The sequence below is a fragment of the Henckelia pumila genome, unplaced genomic scaffold (assembly GCF_033568475.1).
Source record: "Henckelia pumila isolate YLH828 unplaced genomic scaffold, ASM3356847v2 CTG_391:::fragment_3, whole genome shotgun sequence".
NCBI lineage: Eukaryota > Viridiplantae > Streptophyta > Magnoliopsida > Lamiales > Gesneriaceae > Henckelia > Henckelia pumila.
This window is the reverse complement of record NW_027331820.1, coordinates 330,444-346,691: the sequence shown is the minus strand read 5'-3', so window position 1 is coordinate 346,691 and position 16,248 is coordinate 330,444. Positions and strand designations below refer to the sequence as shown.

At 30.8% G+C, this 16,248-nt stretch overlaps 2 protein-coding genes across 3 annotated transcripts; one reads left to right on the top strand and one right to left on the bottom strand.

Annotated features, from left to right (window-relative positions):
- The first annotated feature begins 241 nt into the window (after window positions 1-241).
- On the top strand, window positions 242-1,600 carry LOC140871126 (sulfiredoxin, chloroplastic/mitochondrial). Of its 2 annotated transcripts, none has more exons than XM_073273571.1 (5): window positions 242-413; window positions 540-646; window positions 1,049-1,082; window positions 1,170-1,263; window positions 1,363-1,600. In XM_073273571.1, the coding sequence occupies exons 1-5, from the start codon at window positions 320-322 to the stop codon at window positions 1,376-1,378; spliced, it is 345 nt and encodes a 114-aa protein (XP_073129672.1). In that variant the 5' UTR covers window positions 242-319; the 3' UTR covers window positions 1,379-1,600. The 2 variants fall into 2 exon arrangements, with proteins under 2 accessions (XP_073129672.1, XP_073129670.1); XM_073273569.1 differs by having other exon boundaries at window positions 244-413; window positions 540-694.
- Window positions 1,601-2,171: 571 nt separating this feature from the next.
- LOC140871114 (uncharacterized) lies at window positions 2,172-5,971 on the bottom strand. The gene is made up of 8 exons (XM_073273553.1): window positions 5,887-5,971; window positions 5,233-5,441; window positions 4,913-5,145; window positions 4,453-4,702; window positions 4,118-4,263; window positions 3,647-3,852; window positions 3,456-3,580; window positions 2,172-2,859 (listed from the first exon to the last, which is right to left on the bottom strand). The coding sequence occupies exons 1-8, from the start codon at window positions 5,898-5,900 to the stop codon at window positions 2,279-2,281; spliced, it is 1,764 nt and encodes a 587-aa protein (XP_073129654.1). The 5' UTR covers window positions 5,901-5,971; the 3' UTR covers window positions 2,172-2,278.
- Window positions 5,972-16,248: the final 10,277 nt, after the last annotated feature.

The window sequence follows — 16,248 nt, the reverse complement described above, 5'->3', positions numbered from 1 at the left end:
ATGTTCGTCTGATCAATTGTCCCTTCCTATAAATTAATTTTTAAATTATCTTACTACCCCTACTTCACAAAACAAATTTGAAATTACATACATTTAAATACAAATAATCACTGAATTATATTATATAAATAAAATTTCAAAATACTACATACAAATTCCGAAATTGCAAAATAATTATTCATGATTTTATATAAAAAAATTAACTTAATTAAAAAAAAGAGAGATATATATTATCCACAGACGTATCCGTGCGCACCCCCACAAATTCTCTCCTCTTGGTCACCTTGTCCGATCGAAAGCTTAATCCTTTATTACATGTATGTATGTATGTATATTTTTCCAAACAGGGAAAGAGATGGCAAAAATTTTGCCATGCAATTTCAGGTCCTTCTCTGTGTCTGCATCGGCTAACGGTAAGCAGCGTCAGAAATTAATGCATCGAGATTCTCGATCCCTAATCATTCCTTCATTTACTTTTGCGAATTTGTGTTGGTGTAGTATGTAATGTAAGTCTGATTCATACTGGGTTTTCATTTTAGGATCTCCGCCTGGTGCTCCTCAACTGGGTGGACCAGTGATTCTTGAACTTCCCCTGGATCGAATTCGGAGACCTCTCATGAGGACAAGAGCTAATGACCCACAAAAGGTGAAGGAACTCATGGAAAATATTGGTGAAATTGGGCTCCAAGTACCTGTAAGATTGATAAGCAAGCGTCTCTCTGCAATTTGGTGGTTTTAATTAACTACTGCATACGCAGAAAATCTAAAATTGTTAATTTTCTAAAATTTCTAATAATTATCATGTTGTGCACGAGTTGTCTATCGTTCACTATACTTGTTCCTCATTTCTTCATCTAGTTTCCTTGATCAGTATGATTTTGTTATTGTATTATGCATTCTAACAGTTTCTTGGTTCTTCTCAGAGCGTGTAACCTTTCTATGCACATTTTATAATAGTATTATATATACAACGTGTACATAGTCTAGTTGTCCCAAAAATGGTTTCTCTATGTGTTAAGTATCTCACCAAACCTGTTGATTTTATCAGATTGATGTGCTGGAGGTTGATGGCAAATATTACGGTACAACATGCATCTTATATGATATATATATTCTTCTCACACCTGCGCTGCTTTTGTAGAATTTCATCCTTCTATTTGTATCATCAGGCTTTTCTGGGTGCCACCGATATGAAGCTCATCAGCGTCTAGGGTTGCCTACAATACGTTGCAGAGTACGCCGTGGGACAAAGGAGACTCTGAGGTTTTATTCATCTGATCATGTTCCTATTTTCATTTAAAAGATGATCTCCTATGAATAAATGATTTATTTCATAATTTCTGATTCATCTTTATGTTGTAGACATCATCTTCGTTGAACCTACAAGTTTCTCTTTTGACGTGAAGCAGTGGCCTTTTCGCCTGTAGTTTCGACCTCACAACTCACAAGTACAAAGCAAGTTTGTTATTGCAAGTGATATGCAGCATATGTACTAATGGCTTTCATGTAAATTTTCTTATTCATGTATATGTTAAAATTCAAGAGCACCATGTGCCGTTCTGCTTTTTCACAAGTTATATCTACATGATGTTTTCTCCTATTTGTGGAGGGAGTGAATGCTTACTGGAATGCCATGAATCTCAAATGGAAGTTTTTCCCGCAGCACGACCGCACTAGCTTCAAAATTGATATAAGAGAGAGAAAAAGGAAGGGAAAAGAAGAATAAGAACACCATTAAGGAACCTAGATTTCAAATTGGTCATATGGTAATACATAGTCATTAAACATAGACGTATTTCCCCCAAGCATAGTGTCACGAGAATTAAGAAGTCTCGGATTAGAGCAGAATCGTGCGCTTATCGCTTTAGCTTAATAACAGTACGACTCAAATCTTTAAGAATTGATATATTCCCAAAAGACAGATAGAAGGTCCAGAAAGAAGACAGTTAGTTTCAAAAAAAAAAAAAAAGGTCCAGAAATAATTACTCGAAATAATGATGTCATAAATAAGAAAGCTAACACTTTCTTGCATTAACTCAACGCTTATGCACGTAACATTGATTTTCTTCTTTCAAAATGAATCTAGTTCTTTGTTATATATTAATTCACTTTATATATATATATATATAAAGTTCAAACACACAGCACTAGTAGTCAAAAGACAAAGAAAAAAAAAATCAAGATTGGCATAGTAACTATATTACAAGCAACGTTAACACTTTCAATATGTCCAAAAACACTAATACATGCATCAGACTACAAACAACAGTCATCTAACCTACTGTACCGTGTTGCTATCTGCTCTATGCATGGTTCTAATCACAGCAGTCACTTGCTCTATCTGATCTTCGCTAGAACAAGAAGACAGGAGCACTTTAGCTGTTCCCCCATCGGGATAACAACCACTGTCAATCATTTCTTCAAAAATTTCAATACATCTAGTATACTGTTTCATTCTAGAGTAAGCACCAAGTCTAGAGGTCCAGGTCACGACATCTGGTCTCAAGTTCTTGCAGGAAAGAGACATGAAAAGCTCTTCCATTTTCTCAAGAAACCCAGCCCGTCCATATATATGGATCAAGATATTGTAAGTGCTGATATCAGGTCTGCATGCTCCCTTCTCCATCACAATCAATACCTGTTCCATTTTCTCAAAATGACCTAGCCGGCCATACAGATTCAGCATAGTGTTTAGGATAAAAGTATCTGGCGTGAGCCCAAACTTGTGCATATGGTCAACGATTTCTTCACATTTAGATGTGTTGCCTGTTCTTGAGTAGGCTGATAAAAGCAAGGTGAAGGATTTCATGGTAGGCTCCATTTCGAGGTGAATCATTTCATCAAAGACAGTCTGTGCACCTAAAAAAGAAGAGAGTGATGTTTTAGAGACTAAGAAAAGGGTAAAGAGAAAACCATAAATAGAGAGAAAAACACAAATATGAGATTTATGCAGTTCGGCAAATGGCCTACCCCCACACACGTTCTCAAAAAGCTTGTTCAAAACTTTGTATACTTTTAAGAGTATTTCATGTGGGCTGCTAGTGATGGATATATATTTTTGAAACAATGGACATGTTCATTCAAATTCCCGGAGATCCGACAAGTTTAGATGCTTTGATGAAAGAAACTCATACATAGCAGATGGAAAGCACCTCTTGTTCCAAAGATAGATATATACAGTCTAGAAAAGTTGAAATTTAATCTCATAAACTTCTGTCAGATAAGATCTAATAATTATGATACTGAACCTGCATTGTTACAAAAGACATGTTCCTTGCTACATGTATGCAAGTCCTTGGTACTTATTTATTCACGTAATCAAATCCTTCTAAAACAGTCTAAAAGGTGTTTCTTCTCCTTCTCAAAGATACAAGTATCCAAACCTGCTCTCGCTTGATTAGTCACCTAACAATAAAACACAAATTTGCAAAATAAAATGAAAACACAAATATTACCTCCATGAAGACCTGCTCTCCCATAAGCGTCAACCATTATATTGTACGAGGCTCTATCTGGTTCACATCCCATGTGATGCATAAGTGAAAAAATTTCTGCAGCACCGAAAGGAAAACCTGCACGACTGTCAAAACAGTAGATTGAGTAACCTGTCATATGGTTTGCCTCAAGTAAATTCTATCAACAATACCTGTAAGCTTCCATGAGGGCATTGTATGCATATGCATCAGGCTCATGACCTGCTTCCTGCAGTTGTTCAAAGATCTCTTCAGCCTTTTCACAAAGTCCATCTCTTGCTAATGCATTTATCAAAGCAGTATAAGTGCAAATATTAGGTTTACACTTTTTACTGCTCATCTCGCGAAACACCTCTAAGGCCATATAGGATTTATTTTCCTGTTAATCACGAGAAACTGAAGGTGAAAATTAATAAAGCCCTTACGCCAAAACAAACAAACTGGTAGAGCTATTCTGGACGTCAAAATATATCAATATGTTCTATCAAGATTGTAGGTTTCTAATATGAAACCTACGGTATATGTGACAAGTTAACCATTTTCAGAGGCACACAAAAAAGGAAGTTAAAATGATGTGTTGCATCTAACAATATTCATTCCTGGAAATGACATAATATATCCTCCACAAACTCGTAAAGGATCACCTTCCCATATAAGTTGATCATCATTGTGTAAGTCTCAGCAGCAAGTTCGCAATTCTCTCTTTTCATCCTTTGGAAAATAGCAATAGCTTGCTGAGAATTGTTTCCTTTTATAAGCCCATCAATATATGAATTATATGCAATCGTACCTGGAGATTTGATAATAAATTAACAGCATGCATGATTCAAATGTTAATATTCCTTCCCAGTTTTCATCATAATTTGATAAAGGAAATAAAACATGTAAGTATTTGCAAACCAAAACGCTCAATATTATTCTTATATATATCTAATTCTATGTCAGAAGAAGATAACTAGATCATTACATCATCACATACTTGGTGGAAGACCATTTTTTCGCATCTCGGCAAAGACAGCTTCGGCATGCTCAAAGGACCCACATTTACAGTACGCTTTTAAAAGAAGTGCATAAGTATCCTCTGTCGGGATGCATCCAGCTTCGAGGAGTTCGGCATAGGTGGATTCTGCCTTTTTAAAATGTAATTTATGTCCATAAGCCTCTATAAGTAGATTATAGCAAATTATATCAGGCTTGAAAGAATTCCCGCGTGTTATCCATTCACAAATCTGCAAAAGGATTTATAGTGTGTTACAGACAATCCAATTCAAATATAAGGATGTAATACATTCCAAGCCATAGAGGTAGGGTGAACTTCATATTCTGGTCTTCTTTTCCCAGCGAACTGACTTGAAGATTGTTGTTTTCCATAAAACCTAATACATTCAAAAATATTTTAGGTTTATTTACAATCGACAAGAAAAAAATAGAATGGTTACCGATATGATTGGATCCCATTGTTTATTGACACGAAGTCTAACCACTACGTTGATCAAGTCATCCCAAATGTTGTTAGTAGGAGGCAACTTTCCTAAGGAAGACCAAATTCTAACTTTGCTTATGTCCTTCTGAACAAAGTTGAGAATCTGCTGAGCCATGGGGCTCAGCACTGGGAAAATTCCATCTACGAATCCAGATCCAAACTTCCATCCTTGGCCCCTCAAAGAACCACCTGAACCAAAGTAAAGTTTTTTGCATCACAATGAAATGTATGGCGACTTCACCCTGCATCTGTAAACATCAACTCAGTATCTGTCACCTTTCTTTCTCGAAACCTTTTTATGATTGAAGCTTCTCAGTTTCCCACTTCTGTCAATGAAAATGCTATCACGTCGGTCAATGAAAAGGCTGTCCCTTTTCCATTTCTCGATAGATTCAACACCGTTATCTTTTTCCCTCCACTTGTATTCAGCTTCGAGGTGTCTGTGTTCATTGATGATATAAGCAGGAGGGAATTTGACAAATATCCTACAAATAAATAGGCAGATAACACAATTTGTCCCGTGAGTTCTTACCACATATGAAGAGCCATAAGTTCACAAACAGAGAGTAAATCACTAACATGTTTGAATACACAGTCAAACAAAATTGTTAATCAAACCCATTAAATTCACTTCAACTATAATTAACAAGTGCTATGAGGGCATTCAACAAAACATTAACAAGAAAAAGAACTGCACAGTTGACCAATCGAGACAAGATTGCCATGACGAGTTTTTCTTCACACCGTACACTTCTTGGAAGCGAAAAGAAAGGCGGACTCGACCAACAGAAATATACAGATTAAATAAAATATTTTCTGCAGGTAGCAATATAGAAGCTGTGAAAGAACGAGTAATTCATCAAACGACAGAATAAAAATGAATTGAAAGCTATAAAAGAGATGAACTACAATCAAAGATAAGAGACTTGCATTAACGCACACATAGGCCAAAAGATAACGATTTGGGTTTTGCTCAAATTTCGGATATTGTTCTAACTTCAGTGTTCAACATAGGCACACACTATATCCTCCAACACGTTTATAATATATATAATCCTCGGATAAATTAGCAAATTACCTATTTTTTGTTTTGGTCATGTATGTTGTCATGAAAAATGGGTATGATAAGGTACAATAACTTGACTTTTTTTTTGTATTTTCATCATGTGTCGCCGGAACTCGAGAGAACTGCTGGATTTTGCTATATAAATGCAGCATCTTTTAACTATCATGTGAAATAAGTTGAGTTCCACACAAGAAAAATTAACTATAAAAATAAAAAAAAATTAAATATAAAAGAAAATACATAAATCATTTAACTCAAACAAATTTTCACATAAACAAAAACTTAATTGAGTCGATCGATCCTATTGATCTTAACAAAAAGAATTTAAGTGGCTAAATTTTATATCACATGGCTTGACAGATAGATACATTGTCCGTCATTTACTTCAACAACAATTGTATTAATTAAAACCAAAATATAACAACAATTTCTTGGAATATTTTATTATTTAAGAGGGGTAGCGATTTGGACTCAATCGCTTCAATTAGATTTTTGTTTGTGCAAAGATTTGTTTGGGGTACATGATTCACGTATTTTTTGTTTATATATTGGTTTAGGTCTTTTTGTTCTGTTTTTTCCTTCATAGTTTTTTATAATTAATTTTGCTTAATTGGAACCCAAATTATGTCATATGATAATTAATAGGTGTCATGTAAGTGAAATCTTATGTCAACTAAGCAAAATCTGATAGCTACCTCGAGTTTCAACGACGCAGAATAAAATAAAAAAATCAAGTTATTGTACATTTTTTTCCCGAATATGACAACATATAGGACCACAACCCACAAAAAGGCCAAGTTGTTATATTATTTTCCCAAACATGACAACATACAAGACCAAAATCCAAAAAAAAAAAAAAAAAACCAAGTTAGTGTACTTTTTCCCAAACATGACAACATACGGGACTATAATCCAAAACAAAGACAAGTTATTGTACCATTTTCCAAACATGACAACATACCGGACCAAAACCAAAAACATGCCAATATACATGACTAATTTGCTATTTTTTCCTATATCATCCAACACGTTTATAATAGTATTTTGATATTGAAACTTATGCAATTATTATAGTTCGGGTTTTTTAATTGTTTTGTTGATTAATCTTGAACGATTATATTATGCTTCATACCATGAATTCGTCTTATTTTCTATCTCAAGTATGTGTGTCTTGAAGCAATATGATTTATTTTTATTTGTTAATAAGTGAGATACGTTAATTAAATTAAATTAATTATCGATTTTGTAATTTCCTATTTTATGTGTTGATTATATATATAATAACTTTTAACCCTTAATTTAAATTATGGTGTCAAATATTTTTTTCTTTTATATTTTGAATTTTTCTCTCTTTCACGAGTTTTTTTTACCATGCGTTTTTTATTCTCTATGAAAGAATCAATATTATCATCATTTTTAATAACAATTTTTGTGATGTTATCTCCATCAACCATTTGCATTTTCAATCGTTATTATTTTATTATTTTGTTAGACGATTTTTTTTTTGTGCTAAAAATATTTACTTACAATCCTAACTGTATTTTATTACGTACTTGTATGTCAATATCTTTAACGATCAATGTATTTGTTGGACATCCTTTTTTTTTTCTTTATTTCTTATTTTTTGAAATCTACTAATCTCTTTTTACTTACAATGATTTTGTTGCTGAAATTTTTAATTTGATTGATTTGAATGTCTTTAATTACAAATGTTAACATTCTATCTTTTATTTCAACCATTTTTTCTATGTTGAGAGTAAATACATATTATTATTTATTTGGTGTACTAAATACTTGTGGTATTGAAGTGTTGTCGTCCTATATATATAAAGCAGATTTTATTAATAATTTCTAATCATAGTAGTTTTAAAAAAAAATTATTTATATACCTTGATGATGGATCAAATCGATATAATATTCAACGCTGCAACCAATAAAATATTTGCAATATTTTCGAACAATGTAACTGTTGTAGTTTTAGTGTCATCATTTATGATCATCGTTGTTCTATATTTATATTAACCGTTTAAGATAAGACATTTGATAACTAATAATGTAAGCTTATAAATATAATATTTAAGTGTAGTTTTACATTGACACAATATTAATACTGAATCTTATCCAGTTATTACAGCTCGGGTTTTTCATTGTTTTGATGATTGATCTTGAGCAATTACTACATGCTTCATGTCATGGATTTGCCTTATTTTCTTGATCTCATGTATGTATGTCTTGAAACAATATAATTTATTATATATTTGTTAATAATTAATATATTTAAATCAAATTAAATCTTGATTTTGTAATTTCCTATCTCATGATGTTCTATAAATTAATGTAATTTATAAAATATTTGTTTCAATGATAAAATATTAAAAAAAAATTCTCGTGAAATGATAAAAATAAATTGAAATAATAAATAATATTGTACATTTTGTAGATTATTCATCTGATTGAGAATTTGCATCAAGGTAAAATTTGTTCATAATCTTTAATTTGATGTGAGACGTGTCATCCATAATTCTCGTAGACTTCTTTTTTCGAATTTATTACTTAGCCCGTAGTAGATTAATTAATATAGATACATTTACAAACTTCAATAATTAAAAAAATAATAATATCAATCTTATAGTTTTTTTAAAAACAATTGAAGATATTCATACCATATATTTGTTGTTTTTTTAGATGCAAAACGGGTTTGTGAACGTCATTGTTGTTTTGAGCTGAACTTTTCCTATTATTAATCATAGGAATAAGTAGTGAGTAATGTTAAAAACTATTTTTTAAAATATTATATTAATTTACAAAAAATTTAAAAATTTACTTTCAAAACATGTATTTTTAAGTTATAGAAAGTCATAACCGATTTATCCATCTTCATCTCTCGTAAAACATTAATATGTTAATTGCAAGATCATCCCATAAATAATTTGTTATAGTTTTTAGTCTTTATAATGTTAATAAAATAGTTAACTTTTTAAATTTCAATGTTTACATATATGCATATAAAGACTCTTGTCTTTGGAGAAAAAGACAACGGCTTTTCACTATTGTAAAACTGCTGTCTTTGATGGAATAGACAACAGTTTTTAACTATTGTATTTGAGCATACCTTTTAACAAGGGTTAATTATAAATAAATACCTAAACCCATTTTCAACTTACATTTCAATACCTACTCCATTAAAACTTATTTTCTACTGTCATTTCTACCCTTATCTATTACCCTCCTTATAAACTACTAAAAAAATGCGAGAATGGAAACTAAAAACAAAACTAATCCAAATAGTATTTATATAAAAATTCAAATTAAAATTAAAGAACATAAACCATATCATATACATGCTTATGTTGATACAGGAGCAAGTATGCGTTTAGGAAGCAAACATATACTTCCCAATCATTATTGGAAGAAATATGATAAAGGATTAAAAGTTCGAATAGAAGATGGATCAATTATTTTGCTAGATAAAGTAGCAGAAAAATTAAAAATTGAAATTGAGGAAACAAAATTTGTAATACCAATAATATACCAAATAGAATCAGAAATGGATATTACAATAGGAAATAACTTTTTAAGACAATATCTTCCTTTTACACAATTTGAAAATCACATAACTTTAAACAAAGGACCATCAATTATTTACATTCCTAAAATACGAATTGCATTTCGTGTAGAAAATGAAGGATTTACAAAGAATTTTCATAAACGAAATACAAATCCAATAGAATTAAAATAGAAAATATATTAACAATTGATCCTGAAAAAGAAATCATGAAGAAATTTCATGATATTTGTTCTGAAAATCCTCAGGACAAAATTAAGAAAAGAAAACAATTCATTGCTTCAATAAAACTCAAAGACCCTAATATCACAATCTGTGAAGCACCAAGAAGATGCAACATGGATGATGTAAAAATATTCGAAAAAGAGGTTCAAGAATTACTAAAACTTAAGATAATTATCCCAAGCAAGAGTTCACACTCTTCACCAGCCTTATGTCAGTAAGAAAGATACTGATAAGAAAAGAATGGTAATTGATTATCGAAAAATGAATAAAGCAACAATTATGGATGGTTATTATATCCCAAACAAGAATGATTTACTAACTTATATAGGAGAAATGAAATATTTCTCCAGTTTAGATTGTAAATCAGGATTCTGGCAAATTCAGCTAGAATCACAAACACAATTACTTACAGCATTCAGTTGTCCAAAAGGACAATACCAATGGATTGTATTATCTTTCGGACTTAAACAAGCACCAGGTATTTTTCAAAGATATATGGATGAATCTTGTAAAACATATGTAGATTTTTGTTGTGTTTATATAGATGACATATTAATTTATTCAAAAACGCTAGATCAACATTATAAAGACCTCATGACAGTATTAGATATTTGTCATAAAGATGGAATTATACTTTCTGAAAAGAAAGCACAATTGTTTAAAACAAAAATAAATTATTTAGGATTACAAATAGAAGATGAAAAACATTGTTTACAACAACATATACTTAAGAAAATTCATGATTTTCCTAGTGAAATCAAAGATAAAGATCAATTAAGAAGATTTCTAGGATTATTAACTTATTCTGGAAATTACATTAAGAAACTTGCAGAAATCAGAAAACCTCTTCAGGCAAAACTTAAACAGGAATATAAGTGGAAATGATTTAAAGAAGATACTAATTATATTGACACTATTAAAAAGAAAATAATTAGTAATATTCCTGAGTTATATTTTCCTTCAAATAAAGACATAATAATTGAAACAGACGCTTCAGATGAATACTGTGGAGCATGTTTAAAAGTTTATACAGGAGAAAGAAATTTAGAAGAACTTACTAAAACAACTACCAGGAATAATGAAGAATTATGTAATTACACATCAGGAACTTTTCAAGGAGCATAACTAAATTATCACTCAAATGAAAAAGAATTATTAGCTTTAATATTCACAATTAGAACTTATGAAATTTATCTTATTTCTAAGCCGTTTTTAGTAAGAACATATAATATGAATTTAACATATTTCAAGACAAGGAAAATATCAAGAAATGCAGGGAGAAATGCAGCAAGGCTAATTAGATGGCAATTAGAATTGAATCATTATCAGTTCGAGATCCAGCATGTCAAAGGAACGGATAATTCATTACCCGACGCATTAACCAGAGAACTTCATCCAAATTATACTATCCGTAGTAACAGAATAACAAAAGAGATCCTAAGTGATCCAGAAAATGACTGCGAGTCATCCGAACATGCCTTAGAAATCATGGGAAATATAAATTGATAAAATGATATTTATATTCAGAAACATGAATTATTTTATGGCTTCAAGTCATCCGAACATGCCTCAGAAAGCATGGAGAATATAAATTGATGAAATGAGATTATATTCAGAAACATGAATTAGTTTATGAGTAAAACAATCAATCTCATTTATGAATATTGTTTCAATTCTTGCAAAAGAATTCATAAATGCAATGATACGCATAATAAAACTATCCTAATTACTCACGAAAAGAGTTAAAATTCTAACCATTATATATATATATATATATATATATATATATATATATATATATATATATATATATATATATATATTCTTGTGCAGGATGGAACAATTAAATCAATTAGAAGAAAAATTGATTGACATAGATGAAGAAATTCAGATTCTTCAACAAAGGAAAAAGAATATAAATGGAAAAATTCAGAGGATAAAAGAAAAAATGACATCATCATCATCATCATCATCCTCACCAAGAACGCCAATCAAGATAGCAAATCCATTTGACAAAATAATGAAGATGAATGAGAAACAGTCAGTGGTCACAACCAACACTGACAACAAAGAAAAAGAAAAGAAAAAAAAACCAGTGGTCACAGCCAACACCGAGAAAAATGGAAAAGAAGAAAGGACGTTTGAAAATGCCCTTGAAATAAAAGAAAGAAAGATGGTCAATCTGCGACCACAAAAAACCAATTTTTGAAAAAACAAATTTTCCAGAAAAACTCAAGACCGAGTTCTTTGAAATATTAAACTATTTGAGAATAGCCAAACCATGTGCAAGATCTTGGCTACAAACTTGTGACACACAAAGCATGTCAAGAGCAAGAACACTACAAGGTGCTCCAGCGCATGAAGTCACAAGATTCTTTTCAAATTGATTATTAAGTGGATTAGAAGTCAGTCTCAACAATCAAGAGATAGAACTATTTCCATATCAACTGAGAAATAGTATCGTTCAATTAAAGAAAGCAGTCTTTAAAGACGATCCAGTATTAACACTAAAAATTCATTCAACTCTTCCAGATTAGGATAGTGATAAATTCTACCAACCAATGGTATACATCCAGTGTCGGAAAAATAAAAAGAAATTCTTATTCGAAGGATCAAATGAAGAGAAATCAGTCATGTATATCTCAACACTTCCTGAGATAAGAATAAAGACATTAATTGACATGATCTCAAAGACATGAAATATTGATGGAAATTCAAATGTTAAAATAAATTTTGCAACTAGTAAAATTTTATTAACCACTGGACACAAGGAGACAATCCAAAAGAAAGATCAAGCCATGTTAGCTCAATTCGAAACTTCGATCTATGAAGCAAGAGTTAACATGACCAGAGAAACACAACAGATGCTATGCAAAAGATTAGGTACAATAATTTCCACTCACAAATGTGGACATTGCCCAGAGACAGAAGAAAAGACAGAAAAAACAGCTGTCAAAGAAGAGAAAATAATAAAGAAGTGGTCTGAATCCACTAGTGATACAGACAGCGAATCAATGTAAGAAAATTACAAATCTTGGACCACACCACGTGTAAAGGCGTCCATTCAGACGATAAATGAACTTTCTTCAATAATGTTGTATTTTAATTATGTAGTGTCAGAGTGGTCCCTCCATGAAGTCTTGTCTTTAAGCGTTTTTCCACGCCTATTTAAGGAGAAGTCTGTATTTTGAAATAACAAGTGAAGTTTGAGTATATCTCTCTCTTCTTAAGTTTTTTACAATCTGGTTCATACAAGACGTATGAAAACTATCAGAAACTAAGAAATATAAAAATCAGAAACAAATTAAGCCTTATGGCCAATAACTAAACAAACAGAGCAAAACGAGTAAGAAGGCCGGAAGCTGATAATTGAATATTCATGGTTAGAGTAAACCTGGAAATCTGAAAGGCAAGTACCATTTGATCAGGGGATCTTTAAGGGAAAGCAAAGATTTGGCCTCTGCTCAAAACTAAGAATCAATCAATTAAGATAACCTTACTTAACCTTCTGCTGCCCTTAATTTAAAATTATTCAAAACTCTATCATGTCTGGAATGACTCTGAAGCAATAAGTACTCATGTTAAATAAAAAGTTTCGAGATTTGAGAAATAAAATTCAAAATCTAGAAAATACAGATCCACTCTACATTCAGATCTATAACGAAATGAATACAATAAATCAACGATTATTCATTATAGAAACTTATATAATTGTTCGATTTGGTGAACATAGTATAAATGAAATATATGATCAAATTGATGATGAAAGAAATATTTAAGATATATTAATCATGTCATCATCCTTTATAAGAAATGGAAGATTAATAATAAAAAAACTGGTTTGAAACAGATGATGATCATGAATATGATACATTTCATGAATACCATATAAATAATTTTGATTTAACCATATTCAAATCAATTTATCAATTAAAATTTGTAATAGTAATTAATGAATGAAACCAAATTGGAATTAAATCATTTATCTGTTACAAATGAATCAGATCTGTAAATCGATGAATAAGAAGTCCATAAGAATTAAGAATTCCGCAGCCTGGAATTTATCTATGATTACGAAACAAATTATTATCAGTTAATAGATGCTGATAAAAAAGAACATTATAAATTAAGTATTTTTAATAAAATACCTAATATACCAATAAATAGTAAAGATGAATTTTTAACTATCCCTTATGCCAAAACCTTGGGAGGATCTATTAAATTTATCAAAAATATAATAACAAAGAGATGTCATGAAGTAAAAGTAAATAAAAGAATATCCAAATCTTACAAACAAAACAATAAACTTTGTTGTGACAAAATGAAATTCACAGTAAAAAATATGGTTGTAAAACAAACATGTCACATAAACATTTAAAACGACAGAAACAGAATAAATATAATAAACCTTATAAATCTTTTAATAGGGAATTTATTTCCTATAAGAAAAATAAATTTAATAGGAATTTCTTCAGAAAACCTTATAGAATAAAATTTTATAAAAAGTTTGATAATAAAAAACCACATTGCCTAAAAGGTAAAGGAAATAATTGCACATGTTGGTTGTGCAATGAAGAAGGTCATTATGCAAATGAATGTCCAAAATGAAATGAAAAGAAAAACAAAGTTAAACTTTTAGAAAAATTATACACTATTGAATTTTATCCCGTTGAAACAATTGAATGTTCATCAGAACATGAAAATATTTATTACCTTGATGAATCAAGTGGATCAGATTCTGAATCTGACTCCACACTTGATAATCACGGAATTAATAATGCTTAAAGTTAAGACAAGGGCATTTTCGGAAAAAACATGTCTAGGTACTAAACTCAAACTTTTGTTTGGCTTGGGTACTTATTTCCAAGTTGCTCTTTCAACAATAGGGCCTTCTACAACAGTTTAAAACTACCTACAACAACGGTTTTTAACTGTTGTCTTTAGCTTTTTTCCTTGTAGTGTATGGTATGAGTGTGTTGGTGTGTTTTTTATTTATTATTTTGGATTAAAACTTAACTCAATTTGAATTAATTTATTTTAACACTAGTGTGTATTTTATTCAAATATATATTTTAGTAACGTTTGGAACTCTGATATTTCTAATATATAATTATGAACTCAATTTAGCTCAATAAGTCCTTACACAAATTTTGCGAACGTCATTGTTTTGAGCTGAACCTTTTTTTATTATTAGTCATAAGGAGAAGTAGTGAGTAATGCTAATGAATAAATTTTGTAAAGATTTATTTATAAAAAATTAAAAAATTTACCTTCAAACCCTGTAACTTTAAGTTACAAAAAACTATAACCGGTTTATCCATCTCCAACACGTGTACAAATATTCTTTCGTCAATTGCAAGAGCATCCCATAAATATCTGATATTTTGTTATATTTATGAACCCAAAATATAATTATTTAGCTCAATAGATCCTTACACAAAATAAAAAACATAATATTTTTTGTTGAAAAAATATGTTTATTCCATCTACAAACAAATAAAAATCAAAGTATTTTGGTGTTTCAATCTTTTAGGAAACTGTATATGTAACGCCCCGATTTTATATTAATTTACTTTATTGAGATAATAGGAGATTGCAGAGTTCAAGAGCCGACTTTTTATTGATCGGGGTCTATTTTGAAAATTTTGGATTTTTGAGGGACTTAAATGCAAATAGTGGATTTATTAGATATTTAAGCCTCTCCTCCTTCATTTCTCCTTCTTCCCTACGCCTCTTCCTCCATTAGAGATGCTCCAAGCTTTTTCCAAACTTCCAGATTTCTTCCCGAGCTCGATCTGTCCGTTAAAATTTAATTCTGAAGGCAGATTAGCGATCATGGTTGCGAGAGCTTCGTTCTATAGTAAGTTTTTCTTCGATCAACTAGACTTCTATTTTTGGATTTTGTTAGAATCGATTGAGTTTGGATTATGTTGATCTTGGTAGAGTTCTGATCGTTTATTCTCTGTCGGTTTCGAAATAGAGCGTCGTTTGGATTTGTTATGATTTTTGAAGGGATTTTCGAAAGTTGAGTTTTTATGATTTGTTGGAATTGGATTGTTATGGTTGAATGTTGATTGATATGAGTTGTTTGGATTGATATTATGCTGTCTGCGTTCCCGGTTTATCAGGATATAGCCGTTATGCCGCCGATTTGAAATTGGGGTTTTGAACCGTTTTGAATTGATGATATTTGGCTATTGAGTTTGATCGACTTTGTTGATCTTCTCTTGCCTCCGTACAGATTGATTTGAGGCCTGTGGAGTTGCGAGATTGCAGCTTTGTACAGCTTGAAGATTGTAGCCGGTATAGTATCGATTTCTTATTATCGATTGAGGAAGTTTGATTGAATCTTGATTGATGAATTGTTGTTGTTTCAGGTTTGGAGCATCGACGTTTGAGAAAAGGTATAAGATGACTTAGACTGGAATGGAACGAG

Excerpts from the sequence above, each read along its gene's own strand:
- LOC140871126 (XM_073273569.1), top strand. The coding sequence starts at position 320 with ATGTATGTATGTATATTTTTCCAAACAGGGAAAGAGATGGCAAAAATT. Across the intron at positions 414-539 it reads TGTGTCTGCATCGGCTAACG|GATCTCCGCCTGGTGCTCCT; the intron begins GTAAGCAGCGTC and ends TTTTCATTTTAG. Across the intron at positions 1,083-1,169 it reads GGTTGATGGCAAATATTACG|GCTTTTCTGGGTGCCACCGA; the intron begins GTACAACATGCA and ends TTGTATCATCAG.
- LOC140871114 (XM_073273553.1), bottom strand. Across the intron at positions 4,264-4,452 it reads AAAAAATGGTCTTCCACCAA|GTACGATTGCATATAATTCA; the intron begins GTATGTGATGAT and ends TCAAATCTCCAG. Across the intron at positions 3,581-3,646 it reads GCCCTCATGGAAGCTTACAG|TCGTGCAGGTTTTCCTTTCG; the intron begins GTATTGTTGATA and ends CTGTTTTGACAG.